Source organism: Carettochelys insculpta, chromosome 6 (assembly GCF_033958435.1).
Source record: "Carettochelys insculpta isolate YL-2023 chromosome 6, ASM3395843v1, whole genome shotgun sequence".
Taxonomy (NCBI): Eukaryota; Metazoa; Chordata; order Testudines; family Carettochelyidae; genus Carettochelys; species Carettochelys insculpta.
Window position 1 is genome coordinate 25,033,178 of NC_134142.1, and position 27,798 is coordinate 25,060,975.

Below are 27,798 nucleotides of genomic sequence, written 5' to 3' on the forward strand. Positions count from 1 at the left end.
AGTTGTTCCTTACAGCTTGCATAGTTAGCTACCTAGGTTTAGAATCTGTTTCTCAAGTACACAATACAGTAATCCCCTGAGAGTAATCCCCTGACACAATTACAGTAATCCCCTTGTGTTTATGTGACGGGGGACAGTGCTGCGGGTGGGGGTGGGGGTAACGACGCCATAGCACCACAGCTGGAAGACAGCTGGGCAGCGCTCAGTGGCAGGGAGAACCACAGTCCAATGCTGGAAGCCACCGTTATCAAGTGAATCCCCTGACTTCCCCCAAGTCCCCTCCCAGCAACAGCACTGAGGGGAAGAACTGACTGAGCGAGCTCTGTTCCCCTTTGACAGGGGCATCTCCTCCCACCTCCTCGCTGAAGCCTCAGCTGCCTTTGGCTCAGCAGGCGGAGTTTTGCTCCAGCAGCTTTTTAACAAGGGGACTCTCCCTGCACCCCGCCACTCCGGACTCTCTCCACCATGACAACAACGAGGGGCAGAGCTGGTGGCACCGCAGGCCAGCCATGATCCCCCTTCACAGGGGAATCTCCTCTCCCCACCCCGGCACTGTGGCTGCTGGTGCTGAGCTGGCTCACCGCCAGCCAGCCAGCCAGCCAGCAGCGCTTTAAATCCAGGAACCCCTATAAGAAGGGAATCTCCACCCCCCACCACCAAGCAGCGGCACCCTGGCGCAAATTGCTCTGCCAGCTCTCTTCCCCTTTCACAAGGGGATCCCCTGCTCCCAGCTGCGGCTGCTGGTGCTGAGCTGGCAGCCTCATCCCCTCCACTCGTACAAATTTCAATTTATGTCTGGTTTTCCAGGAACCTAACTCTTCTGCAGATCAAGGATCTACTGTACATGTAGTTGCAGTAACAGAAATGTGCAGTTGCCACTCATCATTTTCTTATTTTATATTAGATAATGCATGCCCCTTACTTTGAAATGTCATAGCCAAAGACCATAACTATGATGCTATAAATCTATTCCTTATTTTACTTCAGCATAACTCAGCTTTTCCAAAGGAACCCCATTCTATACTTGTTTTCTCAAAAGAGAGAGATGCCAATGAGTTGAATGGGACTTACTCCAAAATTAAGCGCACTCTAAGCACAGTCAGTCTTAGCTTTTGTGGTAACTTGAAAAAAAAATCAAATATAAATTGGTGATTTAAATCACCTCGATTTAAAAATCAGTCCACCCTGGAAGAGGCATAAGTTTAATTTTTCCTCCTTAGTCAATAGTTTCAGAATACAACAAATACGGGACTGTAGAAAAATGAAGGTAACATAGCATCCACTGTAGATGGCGCCTCAATCATAAGGCAAATTATGAAATGGAAATTTGGATGTTTCAAAGTACAAAATAAAATAAAAAATTTCCCCACTGTTCAGAACACATCTTTTAGAAAATTTTTAGGGGAAGTTTCCTGTAGAGCTACATATGGCAGAACCTAGGATGTGCCACACTGGTATACAATAAACCCTCATTTTAACGTACTTCAGAAATAATGGATGCAGTCCATCAGTCCCCCTCCTTCCCCCCATAAAAGCTGGCAACTGTCAGCTCTGGCCCCCCTCTTACTGGGACCCCACTCTTTAAATACCCCTCTGAAACCACCTCCCCACTCATGCATCTAATGAAGCGGGTCTTTGCCTATGAAAGCTTATACTCCAAAATATCTGGTAGTCTAAGGTGCCACAGGACTTCTTGTTGTTCTCGAAGCTACAGACTAACACGGCTACCTCTCTGATACTTGTCACCAGAGCTCTGTAGCCGCTGGACCTACCAGGGATGGAGGAGCCCTGTGAGGGAATGGGGGCCACAGCAGGGCACAAGCGCTGTCCTCCCCCAGCCTCATATGCGTGGAGCATGTTGGTGCCTGGCCATCGCTGTCTGCAATGGTGGTGAACAGCAGGTGCAGTATCAGACGATCCTCCATGCTGTCAGAGGCTGCTGCACTCTACCTTTGCATGGGTGGCTCGGAGTCGGAGACTGGAGGAGCCACACTGCTGAGAGCTGCCGGAGGTGGAAGGAGCCAGGCCAGCATTTAGCTCCTCTCCCGGTAATTGGGAGAGGGAGATGGAGGTGTGAGGGGAAGAATGGGGCAGGAAAGGGTAAGCCGGGCGCAGAGGAGAGGAGTGGGTGGTAGGCTGGGAAGGTCAGTGCATTGTCCTACAGTATAAACATTCGGATTTAACAGATTTTCCACATTAATGGACACTTCACTAGCCTGTTAAATCAAGGGTTTACTATACTTGGAGCAGTATTAATCTCCAACAGTGCCCAGCAGATTCTGTGCCACAGAAAGTGCAAGATACCTTAAGGAAAGCTGTGATGGACTAATCTGCCCACCAGGAAGGGTTCTTCTTTCTAACTCCCAGATCCCTCTGAAAACAAGTTTTCCCCCAGGGGAAGGTCACTCCCTGGTAGGTGTTTCCCAGTCATAGCTGGGCAGGCATAGGAGCCTCTAACTCCGGCACATTCCATCAATAGCCACCTGAACCTAAAATGGATTGAACCATCTCACAACTCAGCCTTCCCATCAGGCTGCTTACAGTGCCCCATCCTTTCCAGGATAATAAAGAGTCCAACAGTCCTATGAGCTTATGTCAGGTCTTCAGAAGCCCTTGCTCCCTTGCATCAGGAGGGCTTTACGTCCCTTCTATGGGAACCCAGATCCTCTGTGTTCCAGTCCAGGAACCATCAACTACTATGCTGCTACTGTCTGCTTCCTTAGACTCATTGCCGATTCCCTGGGCCACTTCCTGTCTTCAGCGAGTTTGTGGCTGGGGCAGAGTTCTCCCCAGACACCCTGTCAGCAGCCCCTCTCCGCCTGAGCTGCAGCCTTTTATCCCACATGCGGCCGTTCATATAATTAGCTTCAGGGAAGGATGTTGTTGCTTCATCTATTAACCCTATTGTAGCTGTTGCACCACAGGATCTGTATACTTCATCACACATCCCTTTTAATATTTACTATTCAACCACCAGATAATCTTATCTACATGAATCTCCAATCCTGCTCTGAATGATGGTAAGCTTGTGTCCTCAATGACAACTTGTGGCAACAAGTTCCCCAAAGCAATTCTGAAGTGTGTGAAAAAATACTTTGATATCCCCTTTATATTTACCATCTTTCAACGTCACCACTGCTTTCATAGTGACCTGGTAAGTCTCCCTGTTACCTTGTATTTGCTTTATATGCTGTACCCACCTTTTGTCCTTTGTATTATTCTTAGACTCTAAGCTCCTTGGGGAAGGCTTGTGTCTTTGCTTTGGATTTGTACAACCTCTGAAAGAGTGGGGCCCTGTCTAGATTGGGGTCTGGACACTACACTACCACCATCACCCCCACAGAGGCATTTCCTTCCAGCTTGATGTTTGCGGCACTTGCAACATTTCCCCAAATTGGCATCAACTGTATATATTCTAAAATTCAGAGGCTTAGTAATCTCAGGTGTCTAATACCACCATAGGGCAGCCCAAATTTAGTCCTGATGTGAGCCGGCCCCAGCTCCAACATCTTCAATAAAAGTGCTACCCCACTTACGTATCAGGGATAGATTTGACCCAGTATTTTCAAAAATGCAGAGAATTTACACACAAGGATGCTGTCAGGGTAACAAGCTCCAGTTATGGCTTAACAGTGCAGTGGTCAATTCTGAAAAGTCTCACCTTCTCAGGGCTAGTGTGGTTCACTTTTGCTATGCCCCATCCATTTCTTCTACACATGCCTGCTGCATGCACCTCAACTATCAGCTCCTTTTGAGGCCATTCAGTTGATTTAAATTCCTCACTTAAAAATCCTTCAGTCATACCTCTGAATTAAACTAAAAGCTGCTGAATTCTGCATACAAACATTCAAAGAAAATGACTAACAAAATGGAAGTAGTTAATAAAGCGGTGGTAACCACAGCTCGAAAAGTACCTCAGCCTGTTCTGCTGCTGCTTTTTTGGGGTTGCTGATCATGTTGGTATGAGTCTACATGGTTGCATGCATCTGTGCAGGGGAAACAAATTACTTAATTTGCACCACGCCATTAATAAATACTTAACCATTGCAGTTAAGAAAAAAGCCCATAAATGAGACATATAAAATGTTCTGATGACCATTTCCAGATGTTAAATAAATCACTCTCAACATCCTCCTTAAAACCACGTCAGTAGGATGGAACCTTTTTGGTGAGCTTTTCAGTAGTGACCAATTAGACAGAAAAGGACAAACAAGAAACAGAAAGTTAGGGGAAATGAGGACTAAAATGCCATAAATATTGTTAAATAAAAACCAGAAAAAGGACCAGAAGAAAAAGCAACTAGGAGACAGACAAGACAGGCAAAAACTGCATGCAACAAAAGTTGCAGCAGAAAACAGAGAATACAAATTAAAATGAAAGATTTTGAAAGATCAAGAGTAAGGAGAAAATTAAACTTTTAAAGCTGACAAAAAAAGATGTCATGTAGATTATACTAATCTCTTTCTCTCTCATACTGCCAATCAGTATGCAATACACATTTAAATTGATTTTGTGCAGCAATCTTTTGCTAGGGATTCAGTATAAATCAGCCTAGCTCCCATGATTTCATTTTATGCCAGTTTATACTAGCTGAAGATCTGCCCATTTGCAGAAAACATGCTTTGCTAGCTAAATAACTACTTTTAACAAACACTCACTTCAATGTGACTTTATTGAAGTCAGTATGTGTGCATGAATTGACTTGAATAGAGAACTATTTGCACTGAATGCCATTTTTGTTACTAAATGCAACTAGTTAGCAAATCTTGGTTACAGTAATTAACATTACAGAAGATGTAATGCTAGAGCTGGGACTGATGTGAAATAATTTAAAATCTGAATCTGTAAAACTCCGAAATAATCTTTTAAGTGCCAATTTTATATATTTGTTTATGCTAATCCAATGGATTTTGTGATTATAATGCATTTTTCTAATAATATTTAAATTAGTATTTTCTACCTTTTTATTTTCTAAAGAAATTTTACACTCAAACCAGGTAGCTTCGCTTTTTTGTTGTTTTCAAATGCCTGAACACCTCAAATCAGAAGAGAAATTTGGATTTTACAGTCTTATATATGTTTCCTTCTGAATTCAGATGTTTTCAGTGATGACTTAGGCTTACTTATTTACTTCATACAAACTGTAACATTTACAATCCAATCCACCAGTAAAAGCAGAACTGACACGTTTAAAGCACCACTGCCAAGATTTACAAATTTAAGTTTCAAATTTGTCCCACGTTTAAATAATTATAATCTGATTAAGGAAGCCCCTGGCTTCCTTAATAAGTACACTCATCCCTCGCTATACGAGTGCAATTGGTTCCCAACTTTCTGCTCATAGGCGAAAACTCGTAAGAGGGACATTAAATTACTATTAAAATACATGTGAAAGTGTCTGATTGGTTCCTAATACAAACTCAGCAAAGGAGTGGCAGCAGGTGGCACTGCTTTGGAAAGGTAAGTGAACCTTGGGTTGGAGCGGGGATTGGAGAGGGTTAAAGGCTTGGGGCAGTTTGGGGCCATGAGTGGGAGGGATGGTTAAAACCTGCAGGCAGCTCCACTGGAGGAGGTGATGGCTTGTTCCTCCGGTTTGCAGCAAAGGCACGGGGGGTGGGGGTGAAGCGGGCAGTGAGGTTCCGAAGGGGATGGGGTGGGTGTTGGGAGTGGGCGGGGGGGGGGGGGGGGGGAGCTGTGGGCTGGGGGAATATCGGGACCGGGCGGGGCAGGGCAGGGCGAGTGTTGGGATGGGGCTGGGCGGGACTGAGGATCTCCCCGCCCTGTGGCCGGGGACCCCACGGCAGGCTCAGCTCTAGCCACTGGTCAGCCCGCACCCCAGCCAGGGACCCCGCGGCAGGCTCATATGAGCAGGGGAAGTTCACTCGGTTAGTGAACAGTGGTAAGTATATGCATCCCTTGTTTTAGCGAGTACTAGTAAGTAGAGTACTTGTTAAACGAGGGATGAGTGTAGTTTAGAAAAAAACAAAAAAATAAGCTACAGCCCAACTGCTGAAAAGACTGCATACAGAATATAACAGCTATTATTGATGTTGGGCCCATGTGAAACAATGATTTGTGCTTCCTTTACTGGGTTAGATAATAGACGTGCAATAACATGCACTATTCCACAGCTGTCCTGACATCAGTCACTGATACCCAAGCTATCTGATCTTGTTAATAATTAAGCACAAGTTTTAAGTATTTCAGCTTTATTCAAAACACAAGAAAAAGATTCAAGTTTTATGTATCTTTAACATCCTTGCTGACCAGAAAAGGGAAAAAAATGAGATGAAAAACTATTTTAACAGTTTCAAAAGTACACTATAAATTGCTGTAAACCACCATACTATACTTCTCAAAAACTATTTGTGTTTCCCTTACAGAGGCACATGAAGTGGTGAGGACATCAGATTGTCTAACAACGAATACTAACTAACACGTGCAGCACTTTTCGCCCACTGACTGCTTTTCAAAGCAAAGCAAAGCAGACTTGTAAGCATCATTTCATTTTACAAAAGGCAGACTTGAAGCACAGAGAAGTTAAGTGATGTGCCCTAGATCTGGATGAGCACAGTGGGGGGGCAAGTTTGTAAGGAGTGCACAGCACAATCGGCTGCTGAGGCTCAGGATCATCCCTCACTAAAAATGTTGAAATACATTATGTTTTTAAATTTGTGTATTCACCTTTCTATATCAATTAAAGTTTTTACATTCTACATACTTATTTTCTTACACAGGCCAATAAGAAATTTTGGTTATGTTCCTTTGGCCTGGATCACATTTGACAGGTTGGGGGGCCCTACTAACTGCAAGGATAAAAAGTCGGGCCGGATGTAAAAAGGTTGCTCTCCCTTGCCCTAGATCACATGAGTGAATGAGAGGGGTAGGAACAGAACCAGAGACTCCCAACTCCCAGGATCTTGTTCTAAAATGTAAAGCGGGACTAATTCTTAGATTTAACAGCTAATAGAATGGTGGGTTGGTTTATTTGAATGTTAATATTACATTTAGACTGAGATTCATTTAGCGTTACTGTGAACAAATGCTATCACATTTTAGTCTGACACCCCTGATACTGCTTTGGACAGGGTCCCCATACTGCACAGACAGCCGCCAACTCAGAATGAGTCTGAACTCAGGTTTGATGGTGTAAATGCCACTTAGCTCCATTGAAATCAGAGTACATACCTCGGTTTTAAAAATGTAATATCAGAACTTACTTACTCATCATGAGAAGGCAGGAGCTGCAGCGCAGGGAGAGTGAAAGATTTTTTTACATGGCAGGAACGCTGAAAGTTTCTACCATGTACGGAGCAGTAAAGAGTAGTTGGGGAGTAGCAAGAAGCAAAGCCCTCAGTGGAAAATAAAATGGAGCATAAAACACTATCTTCCACACCTAATGAGATTTCTTTCACATGTAAAGGACAAATAACAAGCTGTAATAAATAGAGGTACAGTCTTGGATCAAGAAATTCTAAAGAACAGGAGTGTATGGAACAGAGTATGAAGTCATATACTCTTTGCAGGAGTAGAATTAAATATAACTGATTACATCTTTAGCCATCAAAGGATAACATACAGGACACAAAAGACAGTTACTCACTTGTTGATCTTGTAGTTTTACTCCAACTACTCTAAAGGTGTTACTGGCAGTGTTGTGGTATATGTTGATTCTGCTGAATCCCTGCTGTCCAGGTTTTATTGGCACCCATTTCTTACTGGTATCATCATAGACCATAACTGAAGCCCGGGCTTGGCAAATACTCTGTTCGCTGGAGAACAAAAGTAACACAACCATAAAACACAGTAAATGTGTGATTTGTTACAAATTACCAAGGAAAACACAACTATCTAATACATTTAAATCATATATTGTGTCTGGTCTATTAAAACCCTCAGAAGGCTGGCATATTGCATTCTGCCTGCCAAGTTAATGTTTTAATGGTTAGCTGTGTGTGTAATCACACACACACATAAAAATACTCTTCAGTGTGTTACTTTTCTTGAATTTATTTTTTTATCTTGCACACCAATGCTGGGATCTAAGTGGAAACTTAATTCACGAATACTCAGAGAAAGGGAACCAAAAGTCTTAATGCTCCATTTAATTTGCACCTGTTGACAAAGGATGCCTTTTATGTCTGCTTTGAAATTATTAATATGTTGTAGCTCATTGGCAAAACAACTTAAATAAAGTTTAGACACTCCATTTAAAACAAGAAGCAAGTGCACCCTAAAACCAAAAGCCTTGTAGGTCAACTGAAGAAATCAATTACACTAACCTAACTAATGTCTTTTAATACTCAGACCTGATGACACATTTAGAAATCCCAGAATACACATGCTCTTTAAAAAACAGTTTTACTTCAGTTCGCTAGCAAAGAGTTGGGAAGATGCCATTTAGTTATTGAAATAATGAGTCATCTTTCTGAAGTAGCCCGATATATTAAGAAACACATGATTACATGAAAAAAAAAAATCAGAATGGCCGTGTCTACACTAGCCAAAAACTTCGAAATGGCCATGCAAATGGCCATTTCGAAGTTTACTAATGAAGCACTGAAATGCATATTCAGCACCTCATTAGCATGGGGGCTGCCGCGGCACTTTGAAATTGACGCGGCTCGCTGCTGCATGGCTCATCGCCACACGGCTCCTCCAGACAGGGCTCTTTTTCGAAAGGACCCCGGCTTCTTTGAAGTCCCTTTATTCCTGTGAGCAGATGGGAATAAGGGGACGTCGAAGTAGCCAGGGTCCTTTCAAAAAGGAGCCCGGTCTGGATGAGCCGCACGTTGGTGAGCCGCGTCAATTTCAAAGTGCCGCGGCCACCTGCATGCTAATGAGGCGCTGAATATGTATTTCAGCGCTTCATTAGTAAATTTTGAAATGGCCATTTGCATGGCCATTTCGAAGTTTTTGGGTAGTATAGATGTAGCCAATATGTGTATTCACAACTTACAATTATTTTCAGCCAGGGTTAGACATGCGAAGAATGATTTAAATAAATGTAGACAGCGATGCAATAAATTCTGAAGTATTCTGGGGAAAACTGTAGTTGGAACATTTCTCCAGCTAAAGAAATACAACAGAGGGGTTTATTTAAGAGAGCAACTTATAGTTTTTAGTATTAGCAGAGGTGCTGGAATAAGTTGTGTTGTGGGAATGCTAAGACCCACTGAACCAGACTGTAAATCCTGTATGTGATGGAAACTACTTCAAACCAGGGGGTACTGCAGCAACTTAGTCCCAGTACCGATGACTACTAGTGTGCATTTGCTGCTTTCAGTAATGAAGGTATCCTGCTAAAGTGCATAATCATGATAAGGTAGTTACGGTAAATGTTTATTTTTGTGCTGCAATTTCATATAAATTTACTATTTTCCCTCTCACTGAAATTTATTCTTAGCACTGCAGTTTTGTCAAACAGTGCACTCCTCCAAAAAACCAACTACACCTCATCTTTCAGGTGAAACATGGCACGTAATACTCAATACCCATCTCTGACATTTTTGGACTGTCAACCAGTATTTCAACTATTGCTATCCTGAATTCCCAGGTGTTGCAGACACTTGGGCTACTTTCACAAGAAATGGGTAAAAGCTCACTATTTCTGTGATGCAAAACCAGGACCCACATTTTGCACAAAACAGGCAGTTTGCATGAGTAACGCAGGCTCTAGCTTATGATTGTTTAAAAACACGGATGAAATTGTTATGGTTTATGGTCAGCATAAGTCCAGAGCTCATGATAACCCTAATAATTTTATAACCACATGTTGCTTCATACCTAGTTCCCTTTGCTAGTTTGGAAGGGGAGGGATGGTAAAGCATTTTCAATAATCCCATGAAAAGCAGTATTATTTGAAAAGCTCTCACTAAACTTTTGAAAAAAAACAAGCAACCAAGCAAGCAACTAGTAAAAACCCTAATCCTCTCTCCTGCCATCAAAGTAGAAAGTGAGAGATGTTGCTGTCATTCTACTTTTGGGAGCTGCTCAGACATGATTCCAATAAGCATGATAGACAGACTGTCAGACAGCACGCACTATGCTGCTGGAAAATCATATTCGAAAGCCAAGAAATCCAGAATAATGTGCTATTAAATCACAAAATGGAAAATCAGCAGGATGTATTGCTGCAGCATAGAGGAGAAGTAGCTTGTGCTGTCTGAAATATTGCTGGCATTCTTTGGGCTCGTATTCTGGGCCATAACAAATGATATGCTTATTTCCTTTTGTAGTGTTAACAGACCTCGATCAGTAGGAGTGGAATGGAACTCAGGACCTCTGCATGAGCATCTACCATATGAGCTAAAAGCCAGGAAGCTAGTAGCTAATGCTGTAGAGTATACTCACCATCCTCTCTGTGAGTGGTCTTGATGCCTCTAACCATGACAGTACATCACGCCCAGAAGGTGTGTGGGGTACACACCAGCCTATGTCTTGTATAGGAAAGGGAATGTCGTATTTTCATCATAGTACAGTAGGGTAGGGCCTTCAGGCACAACTTGGTCAAAACTCTTGACCAAAAATGATTTTTTCAAATTATTTTGGAATTATTCCTTACAAAGAATAGATCAATTTTTGGTATTTAATTCTGATTGTAATGAAGCTAAATTTCAAAACCGTAAACTCGTAGAACACCAGAACTGGAAGGGACCTCAAGAGGTAATCAAGGCCAGCTCTCTGCCCTCATGGCAGGACCATGCACCATTTATATCATCCCTGTTAGATATTTATCTAACCAGCTCTTAAATACTTCCAATAATGGAGATTTTACAACCACCCTAGACAATTTATTCCAGTACTTAAATGCCCTGGCAGTTAGGAAATTTTTCCTAATGCACAACCTAAGCCTCCCTTTCTGCAATTTTTAAGCCCATTGCTCCTTGTCCTTTCCTCAGAGGACAAGGAAAATAATTTTTCTCCCTCCTCCTTGTAAGACCCTTTTAGGTATTTGAAAGCTGCTATTATGTCCCATCTCACCCATTACTTTTCCTGACTAAACAAGACCAGTTTTAAATCTTCTCCCACAAGTCATATTTTCTAGACCTTTAAACATTTTAGTTGCTCTTCTCTGGGCCTTCTCCAATTTCTCCACATTTCCTAACAGGTGGTGCCCAGAACTGGACACAGTACACCAATTAAGGCCTAACCAGTGAAAAATAGTAGGCCCAATCTCTGCTTCCACCAAAGTCAATGGGCAATGGTAACAGGATCAGCTAAATAGGATGACCTCCAAGTGTCATAACAGAAAGCAACATAAACCAACAAACCCAATGCAATGAAAAGCACTCTTTACAAAGTTCTTCATTAATCTTGCAAACCCTACAGTCCCTCCCAGGACCTGATTCTAGCCTACAGCCTCTCACCTCACAGTAAGGAGAACTTCTATATGCACAAATTTTGGTTTCTCACTTTTCCCCCATTGCTGCTATTGTAACTTCCAAATACCTCAAAGTGTCCAATGGAATTCCCACTGAAACCAAAAGAAGTCTTTCTACTAATCTCAATGGGAACTGGAATGGGTGGTTACATAGTTTTTTTTGTTGTTGTTTGCTTGTTTGTTTTGTTTTTAAAAGATGACCTCATGGAGATACCAGGTAAGCATATGCAACGTGTGGGGTGTTCACAGGGGGGCAACATACACTCCATGCACACAACACCACACACACAGCATGAGCACCACTTCCTCAGTATGGACGAAGTCCCACCCCTCCCCTGCAGTGGTATGGCTCAAAAATACTACTCCTAATCTGCACTCTTCCAGGGGGCATGGCATGGGCAGAGCTGGGGTGGGGAGGGGGTGAGACAGGGGCACTTGGTCATGCTCCTTTTATAATCCCCACACCTGTCCTCTCTGTAGGAAGGTTTCCCCAGCCATTTTTCTGAGCCATATACAATTGTTATTATGAGGTATGAGAACACACTGCAGGCATACAGTAACACTTTATATCATATGACTGTGAATAGCTTACAGTCTCTCTCTCAGAACAGTATGATCATCTCAACATTTGTATTTAATCATGATTTAACAGACACGACTTTGAAACTTTTACCTAACTTTTCTAATGCATCTAAAAAATATGATTACTGAAAAGAGAGAAATTCTGTAACTGATCCAGTATGCTATTTCATTACACATAAACACTTAAATGTAATTACATTTCCACATTGATTTTTCATTAAATTACATTGTATTAACATGAACAGAGTCTGTTGCCAGCCTGGATTTCCCTCATAGTTGAATGAACAAGAGTAGGATAAAACATGGGCCTCATAATAACACAGTATGTGCTTAGGAGACCTCTGAATTTTACACCATAACAACAGTAAATTCAGTCCTTTACAGTACAACAGACCACATGTCGTACAAACTAGTTTTGTACAGTTGTCTGATTAACCTAATAAAAATGGACATTTCTGCTACTGAATTTTCTTCTGCTCTTCTCGGAGCTCTCACCCATATATTTTACGGCTTCCCATACACTGGGATATAATTTTGGACCAGACTACAGACATATTATTAAAACTGTCTTTTCCCACTGAGACACTACTTTAAATCCAAACATTATCCAGAGTCAGCCATTCCTAAACTATTTCTTTGTAAGTGCAGTATGCTTCTGATCTGACAATGCTCTGTAACAAGACTACCAAATTACTTTAAAGTTAAGTAAATATGTTTATCTGGACACAACATGCTAACAGACCACACTACGTATAAAGCGGTATGCTCGTTCATTGCTAATCAACTAAGATTCCTAAATGATATCTACCACTGAGGTCTCAGTCTTCTTGATCCACTTCATTGCACTGTTTCTCCCTCTACTGAAATTTATCTGCCTACTGTTTTTTGGTTTGTTTTTTTTTTTCCCCCAAGCTAAATGATAAATCTGACAAATATCAGTAAACATCACGTTTCATTTATTTACATAAAAATTGGCAAATCGCCTTTAGATTTATGGCTGTGTCCTATAGTGTGTCACTGAAAACATGCTGCCTGTGTTAATATAAGTTTTTGTTATGTAATTTCATTTTTGTTATGTTAGAACCACAACTATTATGAGCTATCTGGTTATCCTGTCTGGTGGCTGACAGCTCCAGTTAGCTTAAAGTGAAGGATATAAGGTGCACCGGTTACAGTCTGTAAGTATATTCATGGGGAACAAATATTTAATCATAAGCTCTTCTACCTAGGAGAGGAATGTGTTATGTGATAATGTTGAAAGCTGAAATTACAGAAACTCAGACAGAAATAAGGCATTCATTTTTTACAGTGAGGATAATTATCTTTTGGAATTATTGATCAAGGATCACAATAGATTCTTCAATCACTGACCATTTAAAAATCACATTTGATTTTATATTAAAAGATACACTCTATGAATAATTTTTGAAAGTTTTATGACCTGTGCTATATCATATAATTTCCTCCTGGATTGTTTGGCTTTCCTGAAAACTGGCACATGTAATCTGGAACTTTAAAGCATCCTGGCACTCCCAATGGCTGTGAAGGGTGATCAGGAGCCAACAAGAGGTGCAAATGCCCAACACCCGTACCTCTGCAGGTACATACAGTAGCTGTGGCCCACCAGGAAACAACTCTCTTGGGCTGCTGCTTTTTTATTACCCACCCCGATATAAGACATTCTTCTATTTTCAACATATTTACAGTACTGTAGCTTTGGAAAGAACAAAAGAATCTAGGTTATTCAAGGTGTGGGGCTGAGGCAGTAATAAAAGCTGTTTAAATGGCATGTTTGTTTGATTGAGAGGTAACATTATTGAATCTCCCTGGACAGATTCTATTGATGTCATGGCTTTAATTGTTAATCTGAATTCTGGCTATTGTAGAACTACCCTTCACAACATAAAAATGCAATAACCCAGAAAATATTAATAGCAGCATGAATGCATATGAAATAGGTCATTCCTTTTTGTGCAAGTTGAGAAATAAAAGGTGTTGATTCTCAGGAAAGAACTTGAGAAGTCAGAATGAGTTTTTCTGCAACATACACAATCCTTTAGCGAGAAGTCATTTCACTCCATTTTGTGTAGCTGACCTACAGTTGTGGTTTTAGTGCAGACCCATAATTTACTGATCTGAGCAGAGACAATCAAATGCATTTTTAAGGCCCCTGGGTGGATATAAACACTTCATGAGAAAAGTATGGACATATTCAAATCTAATGATCTAAAACAATGCAACTTTTGACAGAAATACTGCATCATTTTGTGCTATTTCTGTTTAATACTGTAGAGTTTCTTTTAAAAAGGACAATCTTAAGAATGATTTAATTCCACCTCTGAATTACTTAGGCCTCAGCTCACACTTTTCTATGTAAAAACAGCAGTAAGGAAAACTGCTCTCCAAATATGAGGTAATTTCAACAACTACTGTGTGCTGAACTCATTTTAATAATAACTTTAATGTGAAAATAATACTGTTATTTTAAAAAAAGCATTTACAGACACAAATTAAGCTATGTCCCTTGCAGTTTTTATCCACAGATCTAAAAGCACTTTAAAATTACTGTAAACAAAATATTCTTCATTAACACTGAAATACTAGAGGTACTTCAATGTACCTGTTTGGTATTTTCCTGCAGGATTGCATGGACTTAAAGGAGGCCAATAACAGAGAGAGGTAGACATGTTAGTCTGTATTCTAACAAAAAGACAACAGAAATGGAGAAATTTAGAAGACTAACAAAAAGATAGCAAAAACCATTTTGTTACAATGCTACATTTCTGCTGTGTTGTTATTTTAAAAGGAGGCTGTTCGAGGGAAACAGAGAGGAAATGAAATACTGAGAGAATGCCAGGAATAGAATCTGTTTTTCACATAACCCACCTGAAGGATTTAAACCAAAAACAGCCATCATCTCTATCTCACTTAAAAAAAAAAAGGGGGGGCAGAATATGATATCTGCTGCCAGTACATTTTTCACTTGTCCATCTTGTCTACTTAAGTCTTTTCTTCATTGCAGAGTTAGCTTGAATTAGTCACATTCAAATAAACTCCTTGAATTCACCTAGTTAGATGCCATGTATAGGGACATGCAGATACACTTGGAACCAGCTAGTTCCACCTACTAATGAGCAACAGAGAACTGAGAGCTGAACATGGCTTGAGGCAGAATCATCTGATTGGCTAAGCCACCAAATTGGCTGGAAGAACCAACAGGTATGCTCTTACGTCCAGTAGTGGTATTAGACCAAAGTCAGATCATGATAAAAAAGCAGTCATGTAGCTGCTGTCTGTAGTGGGATAGACCCACTTCTTCACAAAGCTCAATCACCTAATAAATTATTTTGTTAGTCTTTAAAGTGCTACATGACTGCTTTTTTGTTCTGACAGAATACAGACTAACACTGCTATCTCTCTGTCACTACTCAGATCATGATGATTGCATTAGCTCCTGTGCCTGATTATTTCTCGGCTCATTCCTTGTTCCAGCTCCAGTCCTGCCCTAGACACAGAAACTCCTCTGCCTTGCCACACTCCAGGTAAGCTGACTTTAAACTTCAGCTCTGATGTCTGGTTTCAGCCCTGATCATTGGCTCTGGCATCCGGTCTCTGACTCCAGCTCTGACCCTAGGTTTGCTAGCTATTGCTAGCAACCAACTCTTGATCCAATCACCATACCCAACTTCCTATGTTCCAGTCTCTGGCACTTAAGTGAGAGCAGCTGCACAGAATGACTGAATTAATAGCACAAAGAAGCTGAGTTCCCACTGCAATACCAGCTCAACTATCTGTCACATGGGAGCAGCAACCCCAACCTCCTCCTTGTGGGACAGCTACTGTGAGTTCAAAGTTCATCACTTACGCTGAGGTAGAAAACTGGGAAAGGAAATCAGATAAGCACCTTCGTTGGATGGAAGTGATGGAAAACCACAGTAAAAATGAGACAATGCTTTATTGTAAGGGACGTTTTAGGGAAATACCATTTCTCTTGAAATGTATATTTCTCTTAAGTGTATATTTCTACTGCCCTCATGTATGCAATGCACTTATTATAAGCTTCAATTTAATGTTTCAAATAGTATGTTTTAGCTTCCATACATCTTAAAATAAGGAATGGGTGGTTCTCTTAAGGAACAAATCAGAGAAATTGTGGATGGGGTTGTCACCCGGGAGTCCAGCTGGTTACAACACTTGAATTTATCTTGAGTTCTTACTACAGTGAAGACAAGACCTTAGATGGTAAGATCTTCAGTGAAGACACTGTCTCTTAGTCTGTGTTTGCACAGTGTCTAGCACAGCAGTTTCCAAACTTTTCAGCATCACTCCCTCTTTTTGAATAGTAACAGAGAGAAAGCCGTGCTAGTCTATATGCTATCAAAACAAAAAAGTAGTCAAGTAGCACTTTAAAGACTAACAAAATATTTCATTAGTCTTTAAAGTGCTACTTGACTGCTTTCTCCCTTTTTGATTTTTGATAAACCTTCACGCCCCTCAGCCTTTTATTTACCACCATCCAATCCCCCTTTCACAAAAAATTCAATATGTACCCCTACATGTCAAAAGGCATATATATCTTGTGGTATGAAATTTTAAATTTAATTTTTTTATGTATTTATTATTTTTTTACAGCAGTGGTCTCCATTTTTTTTCACTCCCAAGATCACTTTAAAAGCCAGGACAAGCCCCAAGATTCCACCCCTTTCTTAAGGCCCTGCCCCGCCATTTGCTGTCTCCAGCCCTTACTCATTCTCAGTGGGTTGAGAGGAGGAGGTACGGGCTCTGAGGTAGGAATGAGAGATTTGGGTGTGGGAAGGGATGAAAGGTGCAAGCTCTGGGAGGGATTTGGGTTCAGGAAAAGGTGGAGAAGGGGCTGCTGGCTCACGGAGGGGGCTCCAGGCAGGAGAGTGTTCGGGTGCTGAGCAAACCATAGGCTTGTGGATGTGAGGGTGCAGGAATTCAGGTTGGGAATATGAGGGGCTCAGGATACAGATATGCAGTGTGTGTATTGTGCAGTAGTGTTGTGCCAGAAGACTGGGGACGTGAGAGGCTCAGGTCAGAGTGTTCCAGTGTATGATAGGCTCAGGACTGAGGTATGTGGGGCGGGGGGTGCAGGGGTGTTATGATGCTGTGACCAGATGGGGGCTTGCCCCGGATTGGGGGGCTCATTGTCTAGGCCACATTTTTAAATAAAATATGTTGAACACAAACCTGTCAGCATTGTCTTTATTCATGGGAGGGGCGGGGAACCTGTTTTGGATCTGGTGTCACTGACCCACAGAAAAATAAGTCAGGGACCGCACAACTGAGATGCCAAAAAAACAACCCTCCAAGCCCCACTGATGTGGCCCCAACTGAGACATCTTCCTTCCCTGGCACCCCAGCCCCACGGGGTGGGTGGAGGGTAGCTAGGACTGAGGTTCAAGACAGATTAATTCTTCTGGGGTTCCAAGGCTGGTGGAATTTGTGGATCCCTCTATGCTCTGAGGTGGGGCCAAGGCGAGGGATCCAGTGTGTGGGGCAAGGCTGGCAGTGAGTCGGTGCCAGCTCCAATGCTCAGGCAGTGCGCAGCTGCCATGAGGAGTGAGGAGCAGTTGGCAGGGACCCAGGGCTGCTCCTGCCCCCTATGCAGGAAGGCAATAGATAGAAAGAAGTCACTGACAGGCAACAGACTCGGCTTTTCAGCAAATGTGCTGGCTCTTTGGGGAGGGGAAGCAGCGCATGCATTTCCTAAGACTCCAGATCTGACATGCAGTTGCATGATTCCCCCCTACCCCACAAACGTCGCAAAAGCCAGGGCTACCTCCATTTTTGCAGGAGGTAATGCCAGCACGTGCTCTTTCTTGGGGTGGAGAGGATTGACAGGATGGAGGAGGCTGGGTCACCTCATGCCTTCCCTGGAATTTCTTCACCCCCCGACCCCAAGGGGGGCATGGCCCCCAGGGTTGGGAACCTGTGGTCTAGCACAAGGAAGGTCTGTTCTTGAGTGGCTCATAGAAACTACCATAAGATAGATAATCACAACCCATGTCTCTTGACTTCAAGTTTAGTTCCCTACCTACTGGACCACATCCTCTATAGCAGCACTTAGAACAATGCTGATTGTAAATGTTACCAAAGATAATGTAAGCCACACTCGAGGCCTGAAGAAAGAGACTATGGAGAATTCTTATGAGGAAAAGGAGGGAGGTATCTAATATTTTTCTGAATATCAGCTGTACTTCAATGTGCCAGTTTGATATTTTCCTGCAGAATTGCATGGCATTAAGAGAGGCTGTTAGAGGGAAACAAAGAGGAAATGAAATGCTGAGAGATATAAGGTATCTTGGGGAACAGTAATGGAATTACAAAATGGGAAATGCCCATCTGCTGGGCTTCAGCTAGAATGGCAGGTTTACTTTCTCCATGCTGGAATGGAGATCAAAAGAACACCAAACTGTTAAATGCACCCTCGTAGAGAGAAAAGGGGGTAAAGTGGGCAGCAGCTACTGGAGTTGCATCTTTCTCAGAGACAATAAGAGAACACTGCAGGGGCTGTCTGTCTTGCCAACCTCAGAAGTAAGACTGAGGGCACACCTACACTACAGGAAAAACCCACTCTGCTGCGGCTGATCTTTCAGAGTTCGATTTAGCATGCCTAGTGGGGAAGCGTTAAATTGAATTTACAGGGTGCCACCATTGACTGCAGTTCTCCTGCCCTCCCTGCCCCCAAGTTAGGAGTAAGAGAAGTTGCACTCCCATCGACCTCCCTTAGTGGAGACATCATGGAAATCCAAATTAAGGTATGTCAACTCTAGCTATGTAATTAATATAGCTGTAGTTGCATAACTTAATTTGACCATCCCTGGTAGTGTAGACCTGGCCTGAGTAGAACATACCTGGAACTTGGGAGCAAAGAATGCAGTTAAGTAGGATCAGGTGAATGAATCTTCTGTTGTTTTAGCTCCTTTATAGGCTTGCTTTGTACTTCTCTGTCTGTGTCTACACTGTATGTTTGCTTCAACTATATTTTTTTCGATCTCACAAGGTCGAAATAAGTCAAGTTGAAAAACTGAATTCACACAGCCAAAGAATTGCAAAAGGAGTGTTCACATAACCAATAACAGCTGTGCTTTGTTCACACACATTCATTTTCAACCACGAAGGGCAGGGGATCGATGAAAGTTGTTTGCAGAATTGGTGTTGTTATTTTGAGGAACAAGCCCTCTTATCCCAACTTTTCGTGCATGGCAGCGTGACTGCTCCATGGTGGGTTGTTTTGGGGGGGGTGAAGGGGGTTTCAGAAAAAAAAAAAACTCTCCCACCTATAGACAAGTCCTCAGTGAATAAATAATCCTTTGCTTTGAAAAATTTGTTTTCCAAATAATTTTAATCAGAGGCCTCTCAGGTGCCAAACCCAGCTGGGGCCATCATGCTAACTGTTACGCCGAGAGGCTGTAGCCCAGATATGCAGCCTAAGAACATTACTAGGACCACATAATTCCACCTAGAAAGTTATCAGAGGGGTAGGCGTGTTAGTCTGGATCTGTAACAGCAACAAAGGGTCCTGTGGCACCTTACAGACTAACACCTAGAAAGTGTGCACTTGGGAGGGACTAAAAGGAGTTGAAGTGCAAATTACTCTGTAATTATGACAGTTTATCATAGCTTTTATGGGGGCATGGAACTCACTGTCACAAAAGCTTATAGTGACCAGGAAAGTAACCAATTTCAGAAGTAATGGCTCCGTCCTGAGCACTCTGACCTAGATCCTGCCAAAGCACTAGAGCATATGAGCATGTCCCATTGACACCCACAATGGCTCTCACACACAAAACACAGTTTCCCTGGGGCAAATCCTCAGCTGGCATGAAGGATCATAGCTCCACTAACCTGACATTTCACAAGAGCTGAGACTAAACCTCACTCTTAAAAATGAAGATTCTAATAATCATTTAGTTATCTTTAACAGCAACGAAGGGTCCTGTGGCACCTTATAGACTAACAGAAAAGTTCTGAGCATGAGCTTTCGTGAGCACAGACTCACTTCATCAGATGCTGGTCTTGGAAATCTGCAGGGCCATGTATAAATAAGCTAGAGCAAGGCTGGGGATAACAAGGTTAGCTCAGTCAGCAATGGTGAGGCTTACTACCAGCAGCTGATCTGGAGGTGTGAACACCAAGGGAGGGGAAGCTGCTTCTGTATTTAGCCAGCCATTCGCAGTCTTTGTTTAAGCCAGAGCTGAGGGCATCGAATTTGCAGATGAATTGTAGCTCAGAAATTTCTCTTTGGAGTCTGGTCCTGAAATTTCTTTGCTGTAGGATAGCTACTTTTAAGTCTGCTACTGTGTGGCCTGGGAGATTGAAGTGCTCTCCTACGGGTTTTTGTATATTGCCATTTCTGATATCTGATTTGTGTGCGTTTATTCTTCTACATAGAGACTGTCCAGTTTGTTCGATGTATATAGCAGAGGGGCATTGCTGGCACATGACGGCATAAATTATATTGGTAGATGTGCAGCTGAATGGATCCACGATGGTGTGGCTGATCTGGTTAGGTCCTGTAATGGTGTTGCTGGTGTAGATATGTGGGCAGAGCTGGCAACGAGGTTTGTTGCATGGATGGGTCCCTGAGTTAGAGTGACTGTGGTGCGGTGTATAGTTGCTGGTTAGGATTTGCTTCAGGTTGGCAGGTTGTCTGTGGGCACGGACTGGTCTGCCTCCCAAGGCCTGTGAAAGTGGGGGATCATTGTCCAGGATGGGTTGTAAATCCCTGATGATGCGCTGTAGGGGTTTTAGCTGAGGACTGTAGGTGATGGCTAGTGGTGTTCTGTTGGTTTCTCTCTTGGGACTGTCCTGTAGTAACTTTGTTATCTTTGTGAACTAAAAGTAGTTATCTTTGTTAACTAAAGTGCTTCTGCAAAGTTCTTTTAAGTTGCAAACTGTTAACTAGTGAACATCTTCTCCTCATTTGTTTATCAAAACTGTATTATTTCTTTTCTTGCCAGCATGATCCTTATTATTGATATCAGAAATTATTTAGCTGATCAAGGACTTACTCTACCTTGCAACAAATCCACTTCACAACCAAAAAAAAAAAATTATAAAAAAACTTTACTATGTTTTTACAGGAAGCCACATTTATGTGGTTAAACCTGCTGTGCAAGAAATAGCTATGTTGACATGCTGATATACTGCATCCAACACTAGCTCTAAAAAACTTACATACATAAGAAATCGCCTTTATCAAGGAGTATGATTAGCTTGATGTACGCACATTAAACCTCAAAGGTTAACTAGACAGAAAACTACAGACCACTTTCTTGCAGCAGCTGTGGTCAGCTGCACACTCTAATGGACTAATCTGCTAGAATTATTTTCATCGCATCAAATGAAGTAATAATCAGAGTGGGAAAATATTTCTTTAATTAAAGGTCATTATTTAAAGAAAGGACCATTTATGGAATGGCACTGTATTGGCAGTTTGTCTCCAACCTACGTATTCAAATAGACTTAAAAATAACGGTAGCCATTAGAAACTACAGAATAAAAAAGCATTTAGTCAAGTTACTACAAGCAAAACCCTTCCCATATCTGGCAGCATGACTGATGTGACTGGCTAGTTAGTTCTTCCTGCTGTAGAATCTACCACAGCTCCTGTCTGAAGACAGCATTACTTCTGGAAGAGCCTACACCAGAAGCCAAATCAGGCAGGACTCTGCTGCTGCACTAGAACAGCAGTGGAAACAAGTGGAAACTCCCTTGATCAAAAGTATGGTGAAGGTTGACGGAAAAACAAATGCATTTAGTCACCGACATGACTAAGAAGCAGCTCAGCGAGGGAAGCACAGTCCCTTACCTCCCCTGTCCCCCACACCCCCACGGTGCAATGCACAGAAAGATCTGCTCAGGTGACACTACCTTTAATGTTCACTTCTCTAATGCACTCTGAACACTGGCACACAGGGAACAAGTGATACACCAGACACCTTTTTACTTCTTTTGATGTACCTGGAGGGACTGTAATGGTGGCTGGGCCCTGGATGAGCTCTCAAAGGGGGACAATCCAGTCGCATTGTGCGCAAGCCTACAGCCATTCACAGCCTGGCCCTTAAATTGCTCCTTTGTTAAAACTCTCTCATAGAACTGGAAGGGATGTTCAAAGGTCATTGAGTTCAGTCCTCTGTTCTCACAGCAGAGCCTACCACCATCCCTGAAAGATTTTTTTTTTTTTAAATCTATTTGCCCCAATTCCTAAATGGCCCCCTCCAGGATCAAACTCACAAGCCTGGCTTTAGCTTAAACTGCTGAGCTTTCCCTCCCCCTCTGATGTCTCTATAAAACTCTAACATCAATAACATATTTTATATCCAAAAATACAGTAACAATTGTTTTGATAGTATATAGACTAGCACAGCTTTCTCTCTGCTACTAATTAGCAAAAATTACAATAAACCTGTACGTGTACATAGCGCCCTTTGTACAGAGATCTCAAAAAAGTTTGTTGTTAATGAATCAAGCCTCAGGACTTGCCTGTCAGAGAAAAGGAAGTACTTTACAGAGGAAACAGCTGAAGCACCAGTGTTTAAGTGAATAATGAGCATGAGGTCAACTACTATGCACTGTTACAAAATAAAAGGGTTCAGAAGTTGCTCTTTATTCCGATGGTGTGCCCCGAGTTCTCCTTTATGAGTTATTACAATACTGTGTTCAGCAACTGCAGTGTGTGAGCACATCCATGCCAGACTTGTGAGTTGGAAACCAAAGAAGAGACAAGTCATTGAGAAACCAGGTTTTTCTCTTGAGAGTCCAGTCATGATAGCCCAGGACTTTGTGGGCCGAGTTACTTCAGTGTGAATGTTCATGGAGTGCAGACATGCTCAATATATAGTGAGAGAGAGGTAGCTGTGTTAGTCTGTATTCAGTCAAAACAAAACAGCAGAAATGTAGCACTTTAAAGGCTAACAAAACAATTTATTTGGTGATGAGCTAGTGCTACATGCATGCTCAATAAAGCTATGTATCTCACTGTCATGTCTCGCAATTAGCTTCATCAAAGTTCTCAGTAAACTGGGGTGGAAGAGTAACATAGTTAAAGAGACATCATAGAGTAACAGATGATTCATGAAGGTCTGATTGTAATCTCCTAACAGTTCTATCCCACTGAGCCACTGGTGTGAATCAATAGAGAATTCTGATTTGTTAGAGTCTAGTACCCATATTTAAATTACCTATGAAATGTGAGTCCACAGACAATCAGATCTGGACTGAATGAGTTGCTCCATATTTTTATCATTGAAACTGGAAACAGAAGATGACCCCAGCGGTGAGTTTATACTGTCAAGATTTTGGGTACTAGATGACAGATTCATTTTAACTCCACGGTTTCCTGTTCTGATACAATTAACAGTGGGGAAAAGGTTTCAAGATTTCAACTCCACTTGGAAACATGTCAACTCAACATCTTAAAAATATAAATAGTTGTTGTATGAAAGGAATTTCATACTCAGCAATTTACAGATTAAACACACCAGTCCCATCAAAATAATCAGATACATAAGAACATGCATACTGTCTGGAAGCTTTTCCTTGACCTTCAAGCACTTTAAGTGATGTATGCCCACCTTCACCTTCTGCAACTCTCTGTTGAACCATTAACACTTTAATTCACTCACTGTTTCCTCCTGTAGTAAAATACTGAGTACTTTATAGCATCACCCAAGCCATCTTGCAAACAACCTTCACCACAACACCCCAAATTCTCAGGAAAAAAGAATTATAATGGTAAATGCAGGGACAAAAAAAAAAAAGACACAGACTTCATTAGTCTATTACACATGCTAAGATACAAAACTCATGAAGCATCCTTATAAGATCAGGTTGTTACTAATGTAACCTACTTCCCTTTTTACAGAAATACAAACAAGAAGTAACTAATTTCAGAAAATACTGAGACAACATGAACAATCAGAAACTACACAGAAATGAAAATGCAGATTTTTTGACACCAACTAATGCTTTCAAACACTCTCAAGACATTTAAGTACGTTTGAGACGAATGTTTTAAGCACAGGTTTTCAGAAATTCAAACATGCGCTACTAATCAGGACATAGACAAATGTATAACTGTACAGAACACAACAAACTAAACAAGGTCTCTATCCTTCAGTGGGATTCCACACAGGTAAATTCTTATTTTCCACTGTTCTCAGTGGGACAAATGAATCTCTGAGAACTCCAATGAAATGATTTTACCTGAATCATGAATTTAGCCCAGTGAATCAAATTCAGCAATGGAAGCTAGAATCAGAGCAATTATTGCTACAAAAAAATCTAGTTGTAACTCATGCACAAGCCTTCCAAAAATAACAGTTTAAACAGGACATGTTAGTCTTTATATAATACCATATGAGTTTTGTTCAGCATAGTCATTGTATATTCACAGTAGAATCCTCAGATACTTACGAGCTCGCCATTGAGAGAAAGGTTTAGCAAAAGATTCAGAAACAATGTATTATCAATCTGTTGCAATTTGTGCTAAATCAGATACTCTACTCCTCCAGATGACAGAGAGGAACATAAACTTGGCAGCAATGCAGTTCGAGAGTCTAGGCATAAAACCTTATAATCAAACAGGAAAACGGAAGTTTAACCAAAAAAGAGAGCAGGAAACAACACTGGGTTTAAAAAAAACAAGAAAGAAAACGTGTTCAAAATAAAAAGATAAAAAGAAGCAATAGTCGAAGGCAGAGAAAAGAGATTAAGAGTAGATCAGCTGACTTTTTTTCCCACTGGTAGAGTTGATATTGAAAGTATTTAATTGTTTTTCATGTCATGGGTTCAGTGACAGCAGGATTACTATCATTTGTGCAGCACACTTATTGTGCTTGGTCCTGTACAAAACATAGAGACCTTGTTTATACTGAAGGTTACCTCTAATGTCAGCAGCCAACATACCATTGCAAACCCCCCAGTCCAGGGAAATAGAGGCTAGGTCTACACTGGCCGTGGAAGAACAAATGCTTAGGTTCTATCTTCCGGGGCATCATTTTGCGCATGCGCAAAACGTTAAGTGTAGACATAGCCAGAGTCACTATTTGTCTTGGTGGAGGTTATCTGCCCTGAAGTTTATAATCAAAGCACTCCTTACTCATGCTGAATAGTACTTATTCAGTACTGAGTGGGTAACCTAGGTTGGTCTAAGTTGCACAGGTCAAAATTCAGAGAGGGCAAAGATAGGAGTGAGACCCCTCCTCCTTTTCCTGCCTATCCTACACAGCCTATGATAAGCCTCCTGCAAAATGCAGCAGAGAATTTGGCCTGATGTAAGTACTATTCCAAGTTACACTCCAGAAGGTCTGAAAATATAAAGCTGAAGTGCAAGGTGCTTTTAGATGAAAATAAAGAGCTATTTTGTGACTTTTTTTTATTTCATTTAGTCTTTTTTCTTAGTATCACAGAACTGACTTTACAGAATTGTTGAACTGGCCCATACAGTGATTGTAGTAAAACATCACAATGTGTGTGTGGGATTCTCAGCAGATTGCAAAACTTCCCCCAACCATGTGATAGACTAAGAGCTGTTCCTCCAAGACTCAAACAACTCATTAGGTCATACCACTAATGAACTATTCTCCTGCTCTACACGGCCTCATAAAACACAGCCTTATGTGGCCTACATATTCTGGTCAGCTTTCCTCCCTCTTCTGGATAACTCTGACACTGCGTGAAGATAACTATAAACCATTACTACAAACTGTACGGCTCCAAACGCAGGGAGCAATCATTCTTGGCATTATCGTTATCATAGAATCATAGGGCTGGAATGGACCTCAAAAGATCATCGAGTCCAGCCCCCCTGCTTCAAGCAGGATCAACCCCAACTAAGTCATCCCAGCCAGGACTTTGTCGAGCTGGGACTTAAAAACCTCAAGGGATGGAGATTCCACCACTTCTCTAGGCAACACATTCCAATGTTTCACCACCTTCCTGGGGAAAGAGTTTTTTCTAATATCTAACCTACTGCTCTCCTTTTGTAACTTTATTGCTCCTTGTTCTTCCATCTGTCACCTCCGAGGACAGTTTCTTTCCATCCTCTTTAGAGTTCCCCTTCAGGAAACTGTTGGCTGCTATTAAATCACCCCTCAGTCTTCTCTTCTGCAAACTAAATAAACCCAAATCCCTCAGCCTCTCCTCACAGGTCTTGTGCTCCTTCCCCTTAATCATTTTTGTTGCCCTCCGCTGAACCTGCTCCAGCACATCCACATCCTTTCTATACTGGGGGGCCCAAAGCTGGCGCAGTACTCCAGATGAGGCCTTACCAGTGTCTAATAGAGGGGAAAAACAAATTATCTAGATCTGCTTGCAATGCTCCTCCTAATGCATCCCAATATGCTGTTAGTCTTCTTGGCTACAAGGGCACACTGTTTACTCATATTCAATCTTTCACTCGTCATAATCCCTAGATCTCTTTCCATTGTACTGCTGCTTAGCCAGTTGGTCCCCAGCCTATAACAATGCTTGGGATTCTTCCATCCCAAGGGCAGGACTCTACACTTCTCCTTGTTGAACCGCATCAGATTTGTTTTGGCCCAGTCCTCCAATTTATCCAGGTCACTCTGGGTCCTGTCTATACCCTCCAATGTATCTACCTCTCCCCCTACCTTAGTGTCATCCGCAAACTTGCTGTGGGTGCAATCTAGTCCCTCAACCAGGTCACAAATAAAGATGTTGAACAACACCAGCCCAGAACTGAGCCTTGGGGCACTCCACTTGAAACCAACTGCTATCCAGATACTGAGCCATTGACTACTACCCGTTGGGCCTGACCGTCAAGCCAGCTTTCTATCCATCTTATAGTCCATGTATGCAACTCATACTTGGTGGTCTGTAACCCCAGAACAAACAGTACCCATAGAGCTACCGTGGAAGGCAGCACTTCGGAACCTCAGGAAATTGCTTGTCAGGACTACATCTAGACTGCAGACTTCTGTCGAGAGAATGTGCATTCAGACTGCAGATCTCTTGGAAGAGATCTGTCAGTTGAGAGCATTCAGTCAACATCCCTGTACACCTTGTTCCACAAGGAAGAAGGGATGAATCGACAGGAGGTTTTTCTAACATTTGGACCCATATGGACGGGCCAAATGTCAGAAAAGCCTCTCCCGACAGACCTGTCAGCAATCTAGACAGCCTATGTAAAGTAACCCACCCACTCCACTCAGCTGCCTAAGTATGCAAACACACACATTAGCAATCTCACAGCTGGTACAGCAGGGCAGACAGATTTAAACCAACTGGCTCAGGATAAGAAGAGACATCATCTATTTAGGCTATGCCTACACAACACAGCTTTTAGTGACAAGGTGGAGTCGACAAGGCCCTGCCACAAAAAGTCGGCACATGTAAATGCTTTGTTGCCTCTTTTGCTGACAAAATACTTTTGCCTTCCATGAGTGGCTTTTGCTCTGTCAGATGGAGAGTGCTCCTGCCAACAAAGCAGCATTTACATTTGCCGCAGCAAAACTTTTGTAATTCAAGGGAGCGGTTTTTTTAAAGCACCCATGAATGACAATTTTGTCACTGAATAATGAGTGTAGACTAAGCCTTTGTGTACACATGCCTCAGTGCAGCAGAGACTTCTGTCACCACGTTCGGGGGGGATAGACTTGTCACACTAGAATGGGGGTTTAAGGCTTTCCCCATGTCTCTAACAACAGAGTACTACACACTCAAAAGTTTTGACTGGACTTTCTCCATCCTGATCTGATTAGCTGTTTGCAAAGGAAGGGAATGTGGGAGCAATCTCTTCTTTTCAGATTCACTCCACACCTATGTTTCCTACCTTCTTGTCC

At 42.0% G+C, this 27,798-nt stretch overlaps 1 protein-coding gene across 8 annotated transcripts in view; it reads right to left on the reverse strand.

The window, feature by feature from the left end:
* The window catches only part of EVL (Enah/Vasp-like), a 213,035-nt gene that overhangs the window by 89,044 nt on the left and 96,193 nt on the right, over positions 1-27,798 (reverse strand). For 5 of the 8 annotated variants that reach the window (XM_074996523.1, XM_074996524.1, XM_074996522.1 and 2 more), the window contains exon 2: positions 7,604-7,772. The exons of the other annotated variants lie outside the window; for them this stretch is intronic. In XM_074996523.1, the coding sequence (XP_074852624.1) occupies positions 7,604-7,772 (169 nt within the window). The remainder of the gene's footprint in view (positions 1-7,603; positions 7,773-27,798) is intronic. 8 annotated transcript variants of the gene reach the window in all.